General features: G+C 47.2%; 1 protein-coding gene across 2 annotated transcripts in view; it reads right to left on the bottom strand.

The window, feature by feature from the left end:
• Positions 1 to 19,231, bottom strand: part of ERCC3 (ERCC excision repair 3, TFIIH core complex helicase subunit) — a 733,178-nt gene that overhangs the window by 582,867 nt on the left and 131,080 nt on the right. For both annotated transcript variants that reach the window (XM_069236738.1, XM_069236742.1), the window contains one exon: positions 15,218 to 15,267. In XM_069236738.1, the coding sequence (XP_069092839.1) occupies positions 15,218 to 15,267 (50 nt within the window). The remainder of the gene's footprint in view (positions 1 to 15,217; positions 15,268 to 19,231) is intronic.

Genomic DNA, 19,231 nt, shown 5'->3' with positions numbered 1-19,231 from the left:
CTGCATGTATTTATCATTGTGGTCACCCTAGGCCACCTCCTTCTCCCACCACCCCATAAATGAATTTGCATAGGTGGGGGGGAAGGAGATGCCCATCACTGTAAATAATACTTGTTCTCAAATATAAACACATTTTGTGTGAGGCAGTAATTGAGCATATCAATGATCACCTGAGTGTGTTCCAATTGTTCTATCCGTGAGAAAATGCTTGCACGCCTTTACCCCATGCTCATGATGTATAAATATATATAGGGATTCAACACCCATTGTCACCATGATATATTCGTCCCTCCATGGGATCTGATCTAACTTCCTTAAAAAGTCATTTGACTCCCTCAAGGAAGATGGCAATCCAGTTACATAATGTTGAAGATGTAAATCTATAAATCTTGAGGTATTTTCTAATAGTGACCCAACTGAACTCACTATAGGTCTAACAGGTGGCATTCTCACGTTCTTGTGGATTTTAGGGAGAAAAGAAAGATAGTGGACATTCTTGCATGTTCAACCCTCAAATATTGATATACATCCCACTCTAGAAGGTTATACTCATACCAATATTTTAACTTGAGATGGTATTCCATCTCTTTAGTGAGAGTCTGAGCAAGGCATTCATAATGTTCCGTATTACTCAATTGTCTAAGCTTCCACAAGATATGATTCTCGGTCCATAAGAACAATGTCTCCCCCTTTGTCTGATGGTTTAATTATTAGAAGGGGATTATTCTTTAATACTGTAAGATTCCTCCAATTCTTCTGTAAAAAATTACTTTTCTTTGCTCCTCTCTTTTTATCAAGCCACTTCGTATGCAAGTTATTAAATTCATCAATCATCAGCTCATGGAACATATCAACCCTATTGCCTGGTGGTAACTGTGGACAAAATTTAGACTGATCTTTCAACCCAGTAGTCGTCGTACAATGTGTCACAAATCCCACTGCATTAAGGGTCTCATTTTGGGGTATAGATATAAGGACATCCCTCTCCACAGTCTTACTGCCCAAGTTACACTTATTATCCACTTCTTACGCTTCCATTTCACAATTGGGAATTCTGGATAGTGGATGAGAACCCTCATCTGCTAATTCATACATTTCCAATATTCTGGGAATGTCTGCTAACTTTAACTTGGAGGGAATCACAACAGGTCCCCCCTCTAACACCATTACCTTAGGTTGTGTTAGATGGTATTTATATAGTTTCATCTTCTTGATATATTTATAAAGTTCTATCCTAATGTCAGTAAAGTCTGGGGTTGTGGTGGGGCAAAAGGTCAAACCTAAATTCAGTATTCTCTCCTGGCTGGGTGTTAAAACTAATCGTGGAGATGTTCACAACCAAGGAGGGTCTGTCAACCACATCAATTCTCCCAAAATGTCTTTATTTCCGCCCCTTGTTTTGACTCCGCCCTCTTCCTCTTGCCCCTCCTCATCCTGCATTGCCTTTTCCGATTTCTCACTGTCATCTGCCTCTCCCCTCCTTGTGTGTTCATGCTCAAGAGTCGTAATTCCTTCTGGAAATCTCCCTTATCACCATGGGATTTACCCACACTCGATTCAGGATCCGAGCTCAGCTCACTCTCACTCGGTGTTCCATTAGTAGACAATTCCAACCTCTTTTGCCCATAAGCTATCAAATTTCCCAGCCAAAGTATACACTCTGCCACTGATAATCCAACTTATCTCTCATAAATTTACATGTTTTCCTGTCCAGAATCTCTACCTTATATTCTTGCCAATGCTTCTCCATCTTCTCCAATTGATCCTTCACATCCTACGAGGCAAGAGAACTAACCCCTACATGCACTTCTTCCCCAGTACTGAATAAACTGAGCACATTACCAACTATATTCTCAAATTTAATAGACGATCTAAAGGCCCTCCTGGGGACCTAAATGGAAAACAGTTCCAAATTATTCACCAGAGGCAACATCGGACTATGGTGGCTACACAGTGCCGACTCAAATCAAAATCAAAACTTCGTCACCAGCCAAATCTCTCTCAGGCACTACTCCACATCAAAGAATTGCTCAAGAGGCTGCAATAATTGAAATAGATGGGGCCACCAATTTGGAAACAAAGAGTGGCAACTTCAACAGGGAGCCTGGCGGCAGAAAATAGCCAGACCACTCCGGCACAAATGGCCTACCTCTAAATATACTACCAGAAAGTTCCATGGGTGCAGTTAGAGGTGCAAGACCGAAAAAAGACAGGAAAAAAGAACATCAAGGAACAAAAACTTCCCCAAAACCAAATGGCTGAGGAACTATGTTATCTTTGCCAGTACCTCCTCCCCCCGCCGGAGAGACAGATATAACGGAGGATGAATTCCCTGTATGATAAATACCGAAGGCAGGAAATTGCCAGGTGAGAATGGGGCAAAAGCAGACCTCTCTTCCACCTCAAATCCTTCATCTGTCAGTGGGGGGGGGGGGGGGGGGGGGGGGGAACAAAAGCATACAAAAGAAATGCCAAAGCAACCCATCAACTTTAACCAAACCACACAAAGCTTCTCTAAAGGCCAAGACTCTAATAAAGGAGGAAGACTCAGCACAATTCATATTGCAACAGCATCCGAGGACAAGCCGACAGGTTGTCAGCAACCCTCTGAAATAATGACTACTGAAACTTGCACAGAAAGCACAAAAATTTACAAGCAAGCTCTCACAAGAACCATTCAGGCCAAACCGGAGGACTGCCTGGCAGCACAAACACACGCAGGCCTCTTACCCCTCGTCAGCACCCAGCTGGCCACCAACAGCACAATCTATGAGACACAGGAGAGCAGAGCACAACTTTGTTCCACCCACTCTACAGCTAAATTAGGAAATGAGGATATCCTCAATCATGGCAATTTACTAATGCTGCTGAACCATATCCCAAATCTAGCAGGAGTAAACACAGCTGACAGAATGTGTCAAATTTATAGACACACACCATGGGACACGTGGAGACTCCACAATGGTCACCTACAGTACACCGGACATGGCAGAAAAGGTGCAACATGAAATTAACTACTTCCTAGATTGGGGAATAATCATAGAAAAATATCAAGAACCAGGGTACCCACTCCCACTGATATGGAGAGAGGGCAGCAAACCAGAGTAATCTCGCTCCAGGCCAAAACCATTCTCAGTTTAAAAAAAATGCTATAGGTGCAAGCCCACAGAGCCAAGTAAAAGACACAGGACCAGATTCACCACACCAAACCATGAGCCAAACCTGGTTCAGATCAGCCCCCTGAGAATGGGACTGAATTGCCAGGGCCTTAAACAACCCTTAAATAGCTGGGTGACCAGCAGCAACTCAAGGAAATACCCAAAGTCAAACTTTAAAACTGCTCCTGGAATATTCATGGCTTAGCTAACAAACTTGAAGATCAAAACTGGTCCACTAACTGCAAAACTTCAGTGATCATCCCACAGGAGATCTGGGTCCAAGAACCAGTATCTACCCAAGGTTTCTCGTACCATGTAATTCCAGTGACTAAACTGTCAAAATTCAAACGCAGCAAAGGGGGCCTCACAACTTACCTGTCCACAACTCTTAAAATCAGCGCAAATGAGAAACAAATAGATTCGGCCAACATACAAAATAATGCAGAAGAAGCTGTAGACAGGGCGAACAGCAAACACAGGCTGACTAGTGGTTTTGATAAAACTTTAAACACCTACAGAAAGCAAGGAATACACAGACGTTGGAGAAACTGTGCGACAGCCTCCTCAGACTAGAAGGCTCCTAGTAGCATTCTCAGTCCATAGTAACCATACTTATTAGGACCCTTGCCAATAAATGAGATAATCGAGGTAAAGAGTGCCAATGGGTTATTCCACCTCAGGCAGACAGAGATGGGAAGAAGGAACAAAAGACCACATCTTGTTAGGCAAATTGGAACATCTGGGTATACAAGCCCTAAATGGCCGCTTTAAAGGTGACATCCCACCACCAATGACTTTTCACTCTACTAATGGCAACTCTTTGATCAAGTACACTTTTAGATCCCTTTCTCTTCTACAGCAAGTGTGAGCCTTCAAAATGGGGGAAAGAGCAGAGAATGCTCACCTGCCGCAGGAGCTGGATCTCGCCTTTGCTGTCGGTAGAAAGTCACCAACCATAGAACCACAGGTATCAACCTACCTGTCAGACCTAAGAAGGGTCAAATGGCCAGCTACCAACATAGATTCACTGGAAAAGGAAGCTGTACATCACTTAAAGCTGGCCCAAAGTGATAGGAACCACCCGACACAAAACAGGGATACATTCACAACATCGTTCTCCCTACAACACACCAGAGAAGTCAATAACCATGCAGTCCAAACAGCTGGCTGCTCAGCACAAAATTGGAATAAGAGCGTGCACAGAGAAATAAAAACTCTAAAGGGAGGTCAACAGGCCCCTGAGGGCAATACAGCAGTTCCTAGACAAGAAAGCACACAAATCAACCTGAGGATTAAGAAGGAGGAGCCAAAAGGGCCATTTGAACCAAAAAAAGACTGAAAATGTCTGGGCAAAGTTCATCTGGGATACAAAGCAACACGACGCCAATGATTTTTGGAGAACCTTCAACTCCCTAAATAATAAAGCACCACTACGGTCGGGATCAAATGTTTCTGTGGAAGCCTGGGTCTCCTTTCTTACCGCCCACTCTAAATCCTATACAAATGCAGCAGACACACAGGACAATCAAGGAGCGGCCTCTGCAGATGCACAATGTCAGCTAGGCCCCACCAGCCCAGAGGAAGGAGAAATCCTCGAAGAAGACACAATAAAAATGGCAGATAAACAACGGTAGACCCACTGGTGCTCCGGGCCCAAATGGAATCCCACAGGCCATCTTTAAGTGCAACCCAGCAATATGGAAAAGGGTCAATCATAGCATCAATCTTCAAAGAGGGGGGGGGTTTGCACAAGTCAAAACCTGATCACTACAGATTGATAGCCCTCATTGATAATGAGACAAAGTACTAAGCGGGCATCCTCTTGGAACGGCTCAAGGACTGGGCTGAAGCTTCCTCCGTCATCCTGATCAATCACACGGGGTTCACAAATAATCAGGGACCTCGACAAATATCATGGCTCTAACGCTGCTGTTGGAAGCCTAAAACTTTTTTTTTTTTAAATAAAAAAACCAAAATCAACCAATCACTGTACCTCTGCTTCACAGACTACAAAGCTGCTTTCGATTGCGTCACGTGAAAGCTCCTCTGGAGCAAGCTAATGAATTGGAATGCTCCAGCCATGCTTTGAAGAGCAATAGAAAATGTATACACAGACACCTGGGTCATAATAAAACTGGGTACCGGAACTAGCCTCTCCAGGGTCATACCAACATCTTATGGGCTCAAGCAGGGGTGTGTCTTATCCCCAACCCTTTTAAACTTATTTCTGGCAGACCTCCCCACATCCTTGCCTGCGGTAAACCCCCACACCCCAAAACGTGGGGGCGTGGCCTGGCCGCCGTGAAAGATGGCCGACACCAAGTGAGGCTCTGCCGGGCCTCGGGCTAAAACTCAGTTTATTGCTGATCCTGTGGACGGCTGCTGCGAGGGCGGGCCTGGTGGTGCCTCCCCGGGAGCCCCAGGGACGATCATAGCGCTGCGGGGGCGGCCGAGTCCGGCGCTGCGGCGGGCTTCGCACGGGCGGGTCTGGTGCTATCCTCCGGCCCCGCGCACGCTTTTTGTGGTGAGGGGAGGAGGAGGACTGCGGCCGCTCCCGGCAAGTGTGCACGGCCGGGAGCGAGGGTGTACGTGAGGGCCTGGTGGGCGGCTGGGTCGAGCCGCGGCCCTTGCAGCTTTGGTGCCCCGGCTGCTGGGTACCTCCCGGGGCTTCCGCAGCCCAGCAGCGGTGGAGGCTTTTTTTTTGGCCCCTGTGGCCCTTTGGATTTCTTGGAAGCCTGCAGTGGATGATGGCCCCTGACCTGAGATAGGCCAGAGGCGTGCTTGGAGCGGGCCTGACGTGAACACTGGTCTGTCCTAGGAAGCGGGACAGACCTGTGGACTGCGGCGCTTGGGAGCTTTTGGCCCAGGAGAGCGGACGGCTGGGGGAGGCTGCGGCCTAGCTTTACGGCGCTCCCCTCGAGTGCCCAGGTGGGATTGCCTGACTACGCGGGAGACTCTGCACTACTATACTTGGAGGGCCTGTTTGGAGTTTCTTTGGGCTGCCTGCTGGACAAAGAGCAGGGCGGCCTAGCGGAGGTGCGCCGCCCTCACGTGTGGTGATTCATTGAAGGCCTGGAGCTGCACTGGGCCCTTCTATCGTAGAATCTGGGCTTGATGGGAGATCTGGATACCTACTGTGGTGCGGAGTCTCTATGCTGAAATTAAGGGCCGGTGAGACGCTTGTGGGTGCCAGCGTGATCTGATTTGGGGTGAGACTCGCTGTGGGCCTGGTGAGTTGGACTCCGACTGGGGGCCCGGTGAGGTGAGCGGGGCAGCTAGGAGAACGGTTTTGGAGGTAAGCGCCCGCTGTTCCAGATAATTCTTGGCGCTTTGGCGCAGTTGGGAGGCCGTGCATGCTGTGCTGAACTATGGGCAAGTCGGACCACCGACAGGCGAAACTCACCTTTGAGGGGGGAAAAAAAGAGAAGTGCTGCTTCTGCTTCCCAGTCCAGTGACGTCGACATTGGAGAGGAGAGCCCAGAGGTTTCTGTGCGGTCCATGTTTCTGGAGCTCAAGACCAGCCTGGCTGGCATAGATGCCAAGCTGGACCATGTGACGGAACGGCTTGACCGCATAAGAGCCCGGGGTGACGATCATGATTCCCGGTTTGAGGCTCTAGAGTCACGCACGTCAGAGGTGGAGGATGCGCACCGGGGAGATAGAGAACAAATTGCACAAATGGAGCGCATCCTGGAGGTGATACGAAATAAGAATGAAGACTTGGAGGCGCACTTCTGGAGGCAACTGATATGGGTCGCATGGAAGACTTCGTGGAGAGCATGTTGTTGGAATTGTTTGCTGGCGAACTCTCACGGATGCTGGTGGTGGAGAGGGTGCACTGGTCCTTGGGGCCCGACCTCTGCCGGGAACGCCTCCACGGCCAATTATTGCACGCCTGTTGAACTATAGAGACCGAGATGCTGTCCTTCGTCTGGCGAGGGAGAGAAGGCCTCTAGTCTACAAGAACTCGGAAATTAACTTTTTTCCGGACTACACCCCTGGTGTGCAGGCTCAGAGGCGCACATTTCTGCCGACCAACGGCTGCTGAGCCAGGCTGGAGTCGGGTTTGCTCTACTATATCCGGCCAGATTGAGGGTGCGGCACGAGGGAAAGGTGCTGTACTTCACGGACCCAAAGCAGGCGATTAAGTTTGCTAGGCGTGTACCCAGAGAGCACAGGGCTGCGGGGTCGGGGGGCCTGGAGCCGGGGATGCCGATTTAAGTGACAATGACTAACCGGCTGTGATTGATTTAAGAGCACTGATTGGGGCTGCCGGGGGGTGCGCGGGCCGCTTCTTGCGCGGTTCTGTCTGCCGTGTGGTCTGCTACTTGGCCCATGGGCCCCTCTCCCCCTGGTGTACTCTGGGTGGAGAGCTGATGGCCGACTATAGCCCCTGGGATGAGTCCTATTACTTTTCGCTTTCGATGTGGGGGGTGGGTCTTGGGGTTGAATGGGCGGGGTACTGTAAGGGTCCGATTGGGGGGCCGGTGTGGGTGGGGGAAGGTCTGGGTTGCTTTTGATTGTAAAATGTTTGGTTTTACTGTTGTCATGGTTGGCCTTTCTTTCTGTTTCTAGCAGGTGGAGGTGAGCTTGCTCGAGATGCTATGGGTGTCTGTGGCATGGGATGAGGGGTGATGATGCAACGTTGGTTCGATGCTTGACGTGGAATGTACGTGGTCTTAATGATTGGAGGAAGGCTCGATTGGTGGCTGCATATGTTAAGCGACATAACATTGACATTTGTATGCTGCAGGCGACGCACCTGTTGGCGACCACGTTGGGCAGATTGAAAGCTGGGTGGGTTGGCGAGGCACACTGCTCTACGTATTCTGGGTATGCTCGAGGAGTCGCAATCTTAATCCGAAAGGGGTTACAGTGGCGCACGCGAGAAGTTATCGCAGATCCAAATGGCAAGTATGTCTTGCTGAGCGGTACGTTACTCGACAGGGCCTGCCGGCTTGTGGCAGTGTATGGACCGAATGTTGATGACCCAGAATTTATCCTGGAGCTGTGGCGACTCGTGGAGTCTCTGGGGGCTGGTGCAGTGATCTGGGGTGGTGATTTTAATGTGATCTTGGATGCTCGGATGGATCGCGAGAGTGAGGCCAGGGTGCAACATGTCTCAGTGGCAAGGTCTTTGGCGGCAGTAATGCGGAGTGGCGAGCTGGTGGACTTGTGGAGACGGAAGCACGCAAATGTGAGAGAGGGAACGTGTCTGAATTACGTCCATAGCAGCTGGTCTCGTATAGATCGTTGGCTGAACACTAGAGATGTGGAGGTCTGGACGAGAGCGCTAGATCATCTCCCCCGCACATTGTCGGACCACTCGCCAGTGAGGCTGGAGCTATCGATACCTAGTGAGCTGCGTCAGATGACGTTGTGCCGGTTGCCTAGTGGCGCGTTACGAGATGAGATTTTTCGAAAGGAAGTGCAGGAGGCGATAGTTATTTTTTGCTGAGAATCGCGGATCTGTGAACTCCGTGGGTATCTTATGGGAGACATTTAAGGTTGTTATTCGTGGAGTGTTTCTTTCGAAGCAACATGGCATTGTGAAGGCTTTGCGACGGGAGATGGCAGATATTGAGGGAAGGCTTGTAGAATTGGAGAGGCAATTGGCTACCAGTTGGTCGAGTGAGGTACTCGCTGAGATTCGACGTGAGGTGTCCCTGTATGAGGAAGCCTCTATGAGAGAAATCTGCTTTGCTGGGAAACATGCCCAAGCTCGCCGGTATGGAGAAGGTGAGAGAGCGGGGCGAACACTCACGGGCATGCTCCTTCGGCCTTGGGACAGCAATTACGTCAGAGGTTGTTGACGATGGTGGTGGAAGTGTGACTGGATCATGCAGGTGTTTACTGAATATTTTGCGCAGCTCTTTGCTGCCCCGGTGGGCCTAAGTGTGGAGGCTGCACGGACCTACTTTGAGGACATTGCTCTTGTATGGTTTGAGGAGGCACACAGGGCGTATTTAGATGAACTGTTCACTGTGGAGGAGGTATCAGCAGCGATCCGTGGGTTGCCTGGTGATAAATCTCCGGGGGTGGATGGCCTGACCCCGGCGTTTTATAAAGAATATGTGGATATTCTCGCCCCGTGCCTGTTGGAGGTGTACATGGAGTCCCTGGAGGCTGGGTCGCTGCCGGCCTCCCTCCGGGAGGCTTTGTTGGTAACAGTTCTGAAACCTGGGAAAGACCCGACTCGCTGCGACTCGTACCGTCCCCTTTCTATGATAAACATTGACAATAAAATCCAAGCAAAGGTGATTGCGGCACGCCTGCAGCCCCTTCTTTCTCGGTTGGTGTTACCGAACCAGTCCGGCTTTGTTCCTGGAAGGTCTACGAGTCACAATTTGCGCACTTATTTCGCGGTGGCGGGGTCTTTGGGGACTGGAGATAATGTAGCTGCGGTATTTCTTGATGCCGCCAGGGCCTTTGACTCCTTGGCCTGGGATTACATGTTCATGCTTTTGGGCCGGGTGGGACTCAGCGCTCGTTTCGTGAATTGGATCCATCTGTTGTACACTCTCCCTACTGCCAGGTTGCGTCTTAACGGAAGTGTGTCGGCTGCATTCCCGGTTGCGAGTGGCACGCGTCAGGGGTGCCTGCTGTCTCCCCTCCATTTTGCGTTCGCTATGGAGCCTTTGGCGGCGGGGTTGCAACAGAAATACAATGATAGAGGCTTGCAGTTTCGACAACAACCTGTTCTGATATCGTTGTACGCTGATGACATCGCGCTGTATGTGCGGGACCCTGGTCAGAACTTGAATATATTATTGGATGAAGTTGTGCGCTTTGGCAGCTTCTCTGGTATCACTATTAACTGGTCGAAATCGATGGTATTGCCTTTAACCCCCAGTGAGGCGCGATTTGATTCTCAATACCCTCTGGTATGGGCAGAGGGGCCGGTGCGTTATTTGGGCATCCAGTTGTGCCGAGATGTTGACACATTGCGACAGGCTAATTACGGCACTGCACTGTCGTGGTTGGAAGAAAAGGTTGAGATCTGGCGCGATCTGCCTCTCTCGCTAATTGGACGTATTGCCATTGCTAAGATGGTAGTTCTCCCAAAGTTCTTGTATTTGTTTGTGAATCTTCCGCTCGCAAGGGGCTAACTACGGAGGCTGCGATCCACGTTAATCTGTTTGGCATGGGCAGGACGTCAGCCGTGCATTTCCTGGGAAAGACTGACACTGCTGTTTGAACTAGGTGGGCTCGCTGCTCCGGATCTGGAGCTTTATTACTACTGTGCGCAGGCGCACTTTGCGTACTATTGGCTGAATCCGATCCGCTATCTGCCGCATTTGGCACCTGAGAGTGACTCCGTGTGGCCGGATGGCTTGGTGCGTGTGCTTGGAAACCGGGTGCAGTCCCGGGTCACGGGAATTGATACAGTGGCATGTACAATGAGAGCGTGGGGGGCGTTGATGCAGCGCTCTGGGGTTACTGTTCCATTTGCCCCTTCACTGCCCGTCATGGCGATTGCAGATGCTAGGATGTTTCGGGATGGCGGGGTGCGCAGTTTTCTCCACGCTGCCGGCTTGACTGAATTAGGAGACTGGCTGGAGGACGGACGTCTGCTTGACGTTGCCGATGATCTGGCTGGCTGCGAGGGTACGGCGCTGCAGCGCCTGTACGCTCTTCGAGTCCGAGCTATGTTGCGTGACCGATTTCTTAGCTCGACCGGAACCCCCTCGGAGTTTCAAGCTCTGCAGGTGCTTTGCGGTGCGCGGTCCCCCGGCAAGCTGGTGACTAAGCTGTATAATTGACAGAGATGGGAAGCCCTCCAGGATTGCTTGGGAGGAAGAAATGGGAGAGCCCATCACTGAGGCAGTGTGGCGCGGGTGCTGTGCACATATGAGAGCGTTGTCCCTGAATTATAGGCTGCGTCTGCTGCACTTTAAGTTCCTGCACCGCCTGTACTATACACCCAGGGGGCTCCACTCTATGGGCTTGCGTTCGGGCGTGTGCTGTGCTCGCTGTCAGGCGCCGGATGCGGGTTTTATGCATCTGGCATGGGAGTGTGCGGAAGTACATGATTTCTGGGTAGAAGTCTAGCAAGCGATCACTATAATGGTCGATTTGGAGTTACCTCTTTCCCCCAGGGTTGGGCTGCTTGGATATGTGGATGAAATTCAGGGGCCGCACAGGAGTTTGGTGGGTCTGCTCTTGCTGCTGGCTAAGAGAAGGGTTGCCATGTGCTGGGGTAGGAAGAGGGTGCCGCGTAAGTCTGAATGGTTACGAGATGCTGCCTTTTGCCATGACCAGCTGATGGTCTTTTGGGATCTCATGCCTGGGGGGTCTCGCCCTAGGGACATTTGGGCCCCGTTAAATAAATACATGGCTGCCTGTAGTATGGAAGTGATGCGGTTGGAGATGCCCACTTGAGAGACTCATTCCCCTCCCCATTAGATTTGGTGTGATCTTATGCCGCTGAAATGGATTTGCGTGGTCTGTTCAGAGCTCCTCCTGCCTATTTGAGTGTTATGTTTTCTGTTGTTTTCACCCGTCAGCTATGTTCCGCTGAGCTTTTCCGCTGCCCATGAATCTCCTTCATGTCGGCATTAGAGACCTTGCTGTTTGGTGACCAGTGAGGAAGTCTGAAGATGTGCCCCTCGATATTGACACTTACTGCGAGACATGTTTATTGATTTTTTCCTTGCTGTCTGGGGCAGCGATGTGGTGATAGAGATTACTATATTACTTTGTTTATTACTAAGTCGAGGGGACCTGTTTATGTTACTGTATGTTATTATGTGTAACAAAAATTCAATAAAAAAAAAAACCCACACCCCAAAACATAGTATGATCCAGGTGTCAAACTTGCTATACGTCAAAGACTTGGTTCTGATCAGTCGCACTAAGCTGGGCATGCAGTGCCTTCTGAACGCCACCAACGACTGCTCAGTAAGAAACAGCTTCACAATTAACAAGAAAACTAAAATCATGAATTGTTGCAGAAGAACTAAAGGTAAAATCAGCTGGACCCTCGATGCAACGAAGGTCGACGAATTCACAGCTGACACATACCTCAGCCTCACATTTGATAATCGAGGTAATTTCCAACCACACAAGGAGGAAACAGCCAGAGCCAAGGTTGTTCCAACCTTGGCCTATGGAAGCAAAGCCCTTCTAGGGAAGGCAACAACTACTCTGGACACAGCTACCGTCAGAATCCACAGGGAAATCTCCCACCTCCCCAGATATACCTTGGCAGCCCAGATCAGGCTGGAATTCGGACTTGTTAAACAAACAATTGCCAGATGTGCAGTCTTTGTCATCATGTGTCATAGGATCAAGTCAGCTGAAAGGAACTCCTTAAATTACAACATCTGGCTGGAAATCAATAAAACACATTCAGCAGCTCGGAAATTTCTTAGAGATGCCATCGACCAACTTGGACTCGCCCAGTTATGGTCCATATCACCCACACTTGAGTCATTTAAAAAGACAACCGGACAAATATTGAGACTAGTCTCATGAATAGAGGACAAGGTCTTCTTCGCGAATGGCACACATGCATGGATGGTATGAAACAGTTACATGCAGCTGAAACCACAAGTATACCTGAGTGAGGCTTTCAAACGCAGAATTTAGGGATCATTTTTCAAATATCGCCTAGGTGCTCTTCAAAGTAACATACGCGCAGTACTCTGGCTAAGGGAAGCAGGCGAAACTTCCTGCAGGGTATGTGGCCAATCAAAGGAAGATGCAATCCATACCATCTGCCTCTGCAGTTTAACTTTAAATCTATGGGGCCGCCAGCTTAGGACCTTCTGGAACCAGGTGGGCATTCACTCCTTCAGACAAGCAATAATGGCCTGCCTAAGGATATGTGTGTAATATCTCGAACAGTAAAATACCTACAGGGCGTGGACCAGGCCATGAAGAAAGCAACCAGCCAGTCTGCACATACGCAATAACCAAGGCATTGGCTCCATAATGGAGGCGCCGTCCTGTAACCTTGCTGTAATTATGTTTATTACCTGTGCCGGCCCCTTTCTTTCCATTCCCATATTCTGTTTGACAATATGCCAAATGGCCTTTGTTCCCCACTTAAAACAGGCAGCAAACATCATACCGGGACTCTGAGCTAGAGCAAAGGGCCATTCTTGTCGCCTAACATTAAGAAACTTTCTTTTATAAGTTAAACCAAACCTGCAGATTTCCCGCAAGTGGATCAGTGATGGATCAGAATACCTAGATGTTTCTATTTCTTTTTCCTTTAATAACTCCAAACAACTGAGTGCTAGAAAAAGCACTCTTTCTGGACCAAGACCTAGCTTTCTGCCAAACATTTGGTGTCATTCCATCAAGCGGTTCGCACTGTAGTTATGTTTAAAATCCCTATGGGAAATAGCAACGTAGAACTCCGCCTTATCGAATCACGCCAATGCTTTCTAAACAGCAGCAGATGTGAGTGGCAAACTAGTTTTGAAAATTTCCTGAAATATTGGGAAGCTGCACTAAAGTTATAGGCAAAACAAAAAATGCTTATCCTATAGAAACTAGGTCCTAACTATAACTACCTACAGGATATATATTACCTAGTGGCAGCTGCCACTGCACAGTTATAGTTAGTAGGACCTAGTTTCTAAAGAAAAAACATTTTTTGTTTTGCTAATAACTTTGGAGCTGTTTGATGAATCTTCACAAAAATGTTCCCCAAAAAACTTTCACGCTTATCTCAGCTGCTATCTGGAAAGTTTAAGGGAGATCTGTCAAGCGGGGGCACAGAAAAAAAAAAGGGGGGGGGTCCCCAAAACACATTTTCCCCATTCTTCATTTTTTTTCATAGGTGTTTCGAACATCGATAACGCCAAAACCACTTGACAGAATTACACCAAATTTGGCAGAAAGGTAGTTCTTGGTCCAGAAATGGGGGCTTTTCCTTATTTGGTGTAAATCCATTCAGTAGTTTTAGAGAAATTAAAGGAAATCCATATTTGTATATGTAGGGATGCGAAGGATTCGAGATTCCTCACGATCTCGAGCTGAGTGGTTGCCAACACTTCAGTAAGGTAGTATTGGCAGCCATGTGGTGACTCCACTTCGCCAGAATCCCACAAAACAAGAGTATTATAGTTACTTTGGAGATACCTGTAACTGGTGAAGTTCTATTGTTTGGTATGTTTAAAATGTGAGCCTAACTATAGCGTCCCTCTAATGTTTGGCTACAAAGAAATGCATCAGTGGTATCTAACATGTACGCCTGAAACTCATTTTGCCCTCTTTCCCCGATATGTGCTGATGCTGCAAACGAAAACCAGGAGCATACATCCACATCTGGTGGTCTTGTGTGGCGATCCAGTACTAAGAAATTCTACAACATATAAAATGGTCCCTGGATACTCTAATCTGTCTGATCCTGGAATGCTAATCCAGGGACTGAGACCTGACACTATGGAAGGTGTGATCTTATCAGACGGCGCCTTCAGACACATGGTCACCGTTCCAAGCAACCCATCACCTTACAAAGGAGAAAGTTGGCTCTGACCCCCAATGCACTACGTTTCAATAAACTGCAGCACATCCTCTCCATGGAATAGATAACTCATAATAAATCTCAATCCGAAAATAAATTCATGGGAAGATGGAAAGCAAAGATTCGCTACTTCTCTAGACTGGAAATCATATGCTTAGCAGACCCTAGACAGCGGGCACTAAAACTTTTCACCTAACCATGCATCCTTTCACCTAAAATTTAATAGAGGACACACCCTTAGGCCTCAACTTCTACTCAGCTCCTTTCCGGTCCCTCATCATGCTTTCTTACTGAGCTAGACAATAAGCTATCATATGATGTACTAACAAACTTATGGTGATCTTTGAGACATAGCTGACACTTGACTCTTCTCTTCCTCTCTTTGGTTGGAGTGGGGGTGTGGTTCATAGTTGGAGTGGGAAGGGAAAAATGTTAAAACAAGTTAAGGTATTGTGATAATTGCATAGGCAAAGAGCATCTGCCAAGATCTTCTAAGCCTGACCTTATTGTACATCGTACATCAGTAAATAAATCATATTTCAGAAACCCTTTACAATAAACAAAAGACCAACTTTCTTACCTGTTGTGTTTCAATACCAGCTTTACTTTTCCGTAGCTGACAGTACAAAGCTGTGAGAAAACAAATACACATAGTAATAAACATAAAATACTGCCCATAACTTCTGCACCATTTTGCAAAATGTTACCACCGAAAACACGAATACATAAGGAGGCACACACAAAAACACTTTATGCTGAAATTCTCAGCCAGTATGATAGATCACCTTCACTTAGAAGCGAAAGGCTATCTCAACAGTCACCATCTTGTAGATGTTCAGTGGCCTAGATTAGATGCTTCGTGTTCTCTAAGTTTACTTATAAGTGGAAGGCCCAGTGTAACCAATGTCACAACTTGAAACTATGTAGCACAGTTCCAGTCCAACCTCAGTAACCTAATGCTTTAAAAGTAAAGCAATATGCTCTGACTTGCAGTTGTTATAAATAAGCGACTCCAGCAGAATGGTGAAGCGGCGTGGGAGTGATCTTGTTTTTGCCAAGCTCTCCCCAAATGTGGAATACCATGCATTCCATTTGCATACGCACATTTCACTTGTAGGCATGTAATTGAAAAAAACTGAAAGCAGCTCACTTTTGCAACTAAAGATCAAATCTAATAACAGTAAATATTAGACAGTCTGGCAAAAGAGCATAACTATTGATCCTTGAAACGAAACTTTCATAAACTAATTTAAACAAAAGTTCAGAATACATGATTATCTAGTGGTCAGTGCTCGTAAGTGCTGCAAACATGGTAATTTACCTACAGACAGCACTAGTTTCTTCTAGGCACTTTCTGTTGTAAACAGAGGGCGTTGGGAGTGGTCGAGCTTTAACTCTGTTTTTATGTGGTGATTGTATTGGTTGTTCTACCACCTTTTTGCACATCCACTCTTTTGGGCTTTTCCTGTTATCCTGCTCTTATCTTCCAGTCCCCTCCACCCATTACTCTCCCCTTTCATACTGCCCATTTTCCTAGTTAAGCGGTCCCTGTTCTCTCAAACATGCTTTCTGCCTCCGTGTGTGGTCCTCCTGGCTCCAACGTGGGTTTCTCCTTCACCCTTTTGTGTTTTCCCCATCGCTCGTGAGAAGTCCAGTCTCCACCCAACGGAATGTGTACATTATTTGTTCTTCTAGCCACAATATGCATAGTCCTCGCTTTTCGAAATATTTTTCACCTCTTTAACCCCCTGGGTCCATCCAGCGCCATTTTGATGCAAAACGCACTTTTGTCGTAGTCAAGGCTTGTTGGCGACTTCCAACACGAAATCTTGCCTGCAACGATCTTCACGTTGTGGGACATCTCTTGCATCAAGCAGGAACCAGCTGGCATCTTCCTAGGGTGCATTCCTGCAGTCTTCGACTAACCGGGGACTCTTCTTTTGCACCCTCTTCTGAGTTGGCAGGGGCTCCTGTCCTTCCTGGAGCTTCTTTCGACTTCTGGACTTGGTCCCCTTCCTTTGCAGGTCTTCAGGTCCAGGAATCCAGCAGTTGTTCTTTGCAGACATGGTTGGCTGCTACAAAATCCCAATCACGAGGTGTAGTGTGTCCTAAGGGAACTTGCAGTACTGTACTCCTGCGTTTCTGGGCTGGAGTAATTTACTTACCTTTACTGTATTCTTACTCTCCCAGTGATTCTGCACACACTACACTTGTCTAGGGGGGAATTCGTGAATCGCATTCTACTTTCTTAGTATATGGTTTGTGTTGCCCCTAGACCGACCCATTTTCTCCCATTGCATTCTATAGCATTTCCTATTGTTTGCCATGTTCTATGACTATTTACTTGTCTAATTTTGGTGTCTAGTGTATATATTGCATATAATACTTACCTTCAGAAGGAGTATTGTCTCTAAGATATTTTTGGTACTGTGTCACACAAATAAATACCTTTAATTTTCGGTAACACCGAGAATTGTCTTTACTTGTGTATAAGTACTGTGTAACTATAAGTGTTATTGCATGAGCTTTGCATGTCTCCTAGTTCACCCTAAACTGCTCTGCTATAGCTACCTCTATCAATCTAAGCTGCTAGAACACTACTACACCTCACTAATAAGGGATAACTGGACCTGGTATAAGGTGTAAGTACCCACTACAAACCAGGCCAGCCTCCTACAGGCCAACCCCCCCACCCCCACACACACAGGGTAATGAAAAGCAAACCTACAATTTATCTCACAGCAAGTATGGATCAATTGAAAGAACTCATTGATCATCATGACAATCTATTACCTATAGTGAAGGTAATTGTATCTGATGTGGAGGACACAGCTTGTGGATCGGCAATCACCTTGATCAAATTTTCGTGGGAGATCAAGTTGATGAAGTTGAAAAATGAGGATTTGGAAGGCTGCTCATGCTTAAATAATGTGCTTATTATGAGAGTAGCTGAAACCAACGCTAAGACTAACGAGGAGAAGCTTGTAGAGTAAATGCTAGTGTTCCTGTTTGGATTGGAATCTCTACCCCCTACCCAAGTGTTCATGGTTGAGAGGGCACATAGATCCTTAGCTCACAGGGCTCCACCGGGGCAGAACCCAAGACGGATAATGGCTTGCCTTTTCATTTACAGAGACAGGGATACCATCTTGCAGCTGAACGGAGCGAACCCTGCGCTACAGTACAAGAGATCCCTTGTGGCATTCTGCCCAGACTTTACATCATTGGTCCAGCAGGCCAGACTGTAATTTCCAGAGATGAATAAACTACTGCGGAAAAAACAATTATGTACCCAGCTAAACTGAGAGTCAAACACAATGAAAAGGTGCATTTTTTCACTCAATATGATCCAGAAGAGGAACAAGCTCTGGATCAGCCGGTCAAAGGTCCCACCTTTAGGGATGGGGGCAAATGCTGCGAACCTCAGTGATAATGACTAACTCATACAGGTCTTTCTTGTTGGGTGATTTTGGTAGTTGGTTAATGTCATGATGCATTAAATGTTTGTTACCCAGATTAAACCATTACGGAAGAATTAACTGTTAATGAGACAACTAAACAAACATATACTAGTTACTATTCACATTATCTGGCATTACTGTCTACAAATGCATTCATTGATTCGACTGGTCACCAGAAGATGGGCTTTGTGGGCCCTTCTTCATTACATTATTGGGCGCCATCTATTCCTCTGGGTTGTAAAGTGCTCCTTGTCAACCCCATTCATGGACCACAATTGTGGCGACTGATGGCCATGGGCGGAGGCAAATTTTCTTTCTTTTCTTTGTTAGTGGGTTGTTGCCTAAAGTTTGTGTTGGTGAGGGGGAATAAAGATGTGAGATTCCATGAAACATTTGATCTTACAGAGTATAACAGGAGGAAACTGTACACGGTAGGGAATGTTGCAATTGTTCACAAGCTTTTGGTACATAAATACTTCACATATTTTACATACTCCAGGGAGCTTATAACCATTATATGGAACACTTTACTTCACCCTGCGGATTGGGTAGTGGGGATACACAATGGTGGGTAGTGATAGTAACTGGGAGCTTTTACATGCAGCTGCTGATAATTGTTAACATATATGGTCCTAATATTGATAGTCACAAAAAATGCTATAGATAAGGGGACTTCATGAGTAGGTGGGGAAAAAGAAGAGGGACAGATGGGAAAGGAGGAACCAGCAGGCCCTCTACTTTAAAAGAACGAAAGCCCTTGCCCTCCCTAGAGTGGCATGCTTCATCACATGGCCCATCCTCAAACCTCTATCAGAGGAAGACAGCAATGTGGGCTACTACCCTCAGTCAAGAAGAAATCCTAAAATGTAGAATAGACAGGGTTCCTACTAGGTACGGGTATGGGTTTGAAAAATAGCACAGAGGAATAGAAAGGATAAAACAACCTCATGGTGGACTCTCAATGATTTATTCTTAACAGCAGTGGGTAGAGGCTCAAAAATAAAAGGGGAGCTAGCTCAACCCACGAAAAATGGAGAACATGTTTCTGCATGAATGACCCTATGAAGAAGGTGCCTAGGCATTCAGGACCAACCTAACCCCTCTGTCAACAGTCAGTTTTAGACCTGGCATCC

Source organism: Pleurodeles waltl, chromosome 1_2, assembly GCF_031143425.1.
Source record: "Pleurodeles waltl isolate 20211129_DDA chromosome 1_2, aPleWal1.hap1.20221129, whole genome shotgun sequence".
NCBI lineage: Eukaryota > Metazoa > Chordata > Amphibia > Caudata > Salamandridae > Pleurodeles > Pleurodeles waltl.
Note: the sequence above shows the minus strand (reverse complement) of the source record. Positions and strands in the feature narration are given on the sequence as shown.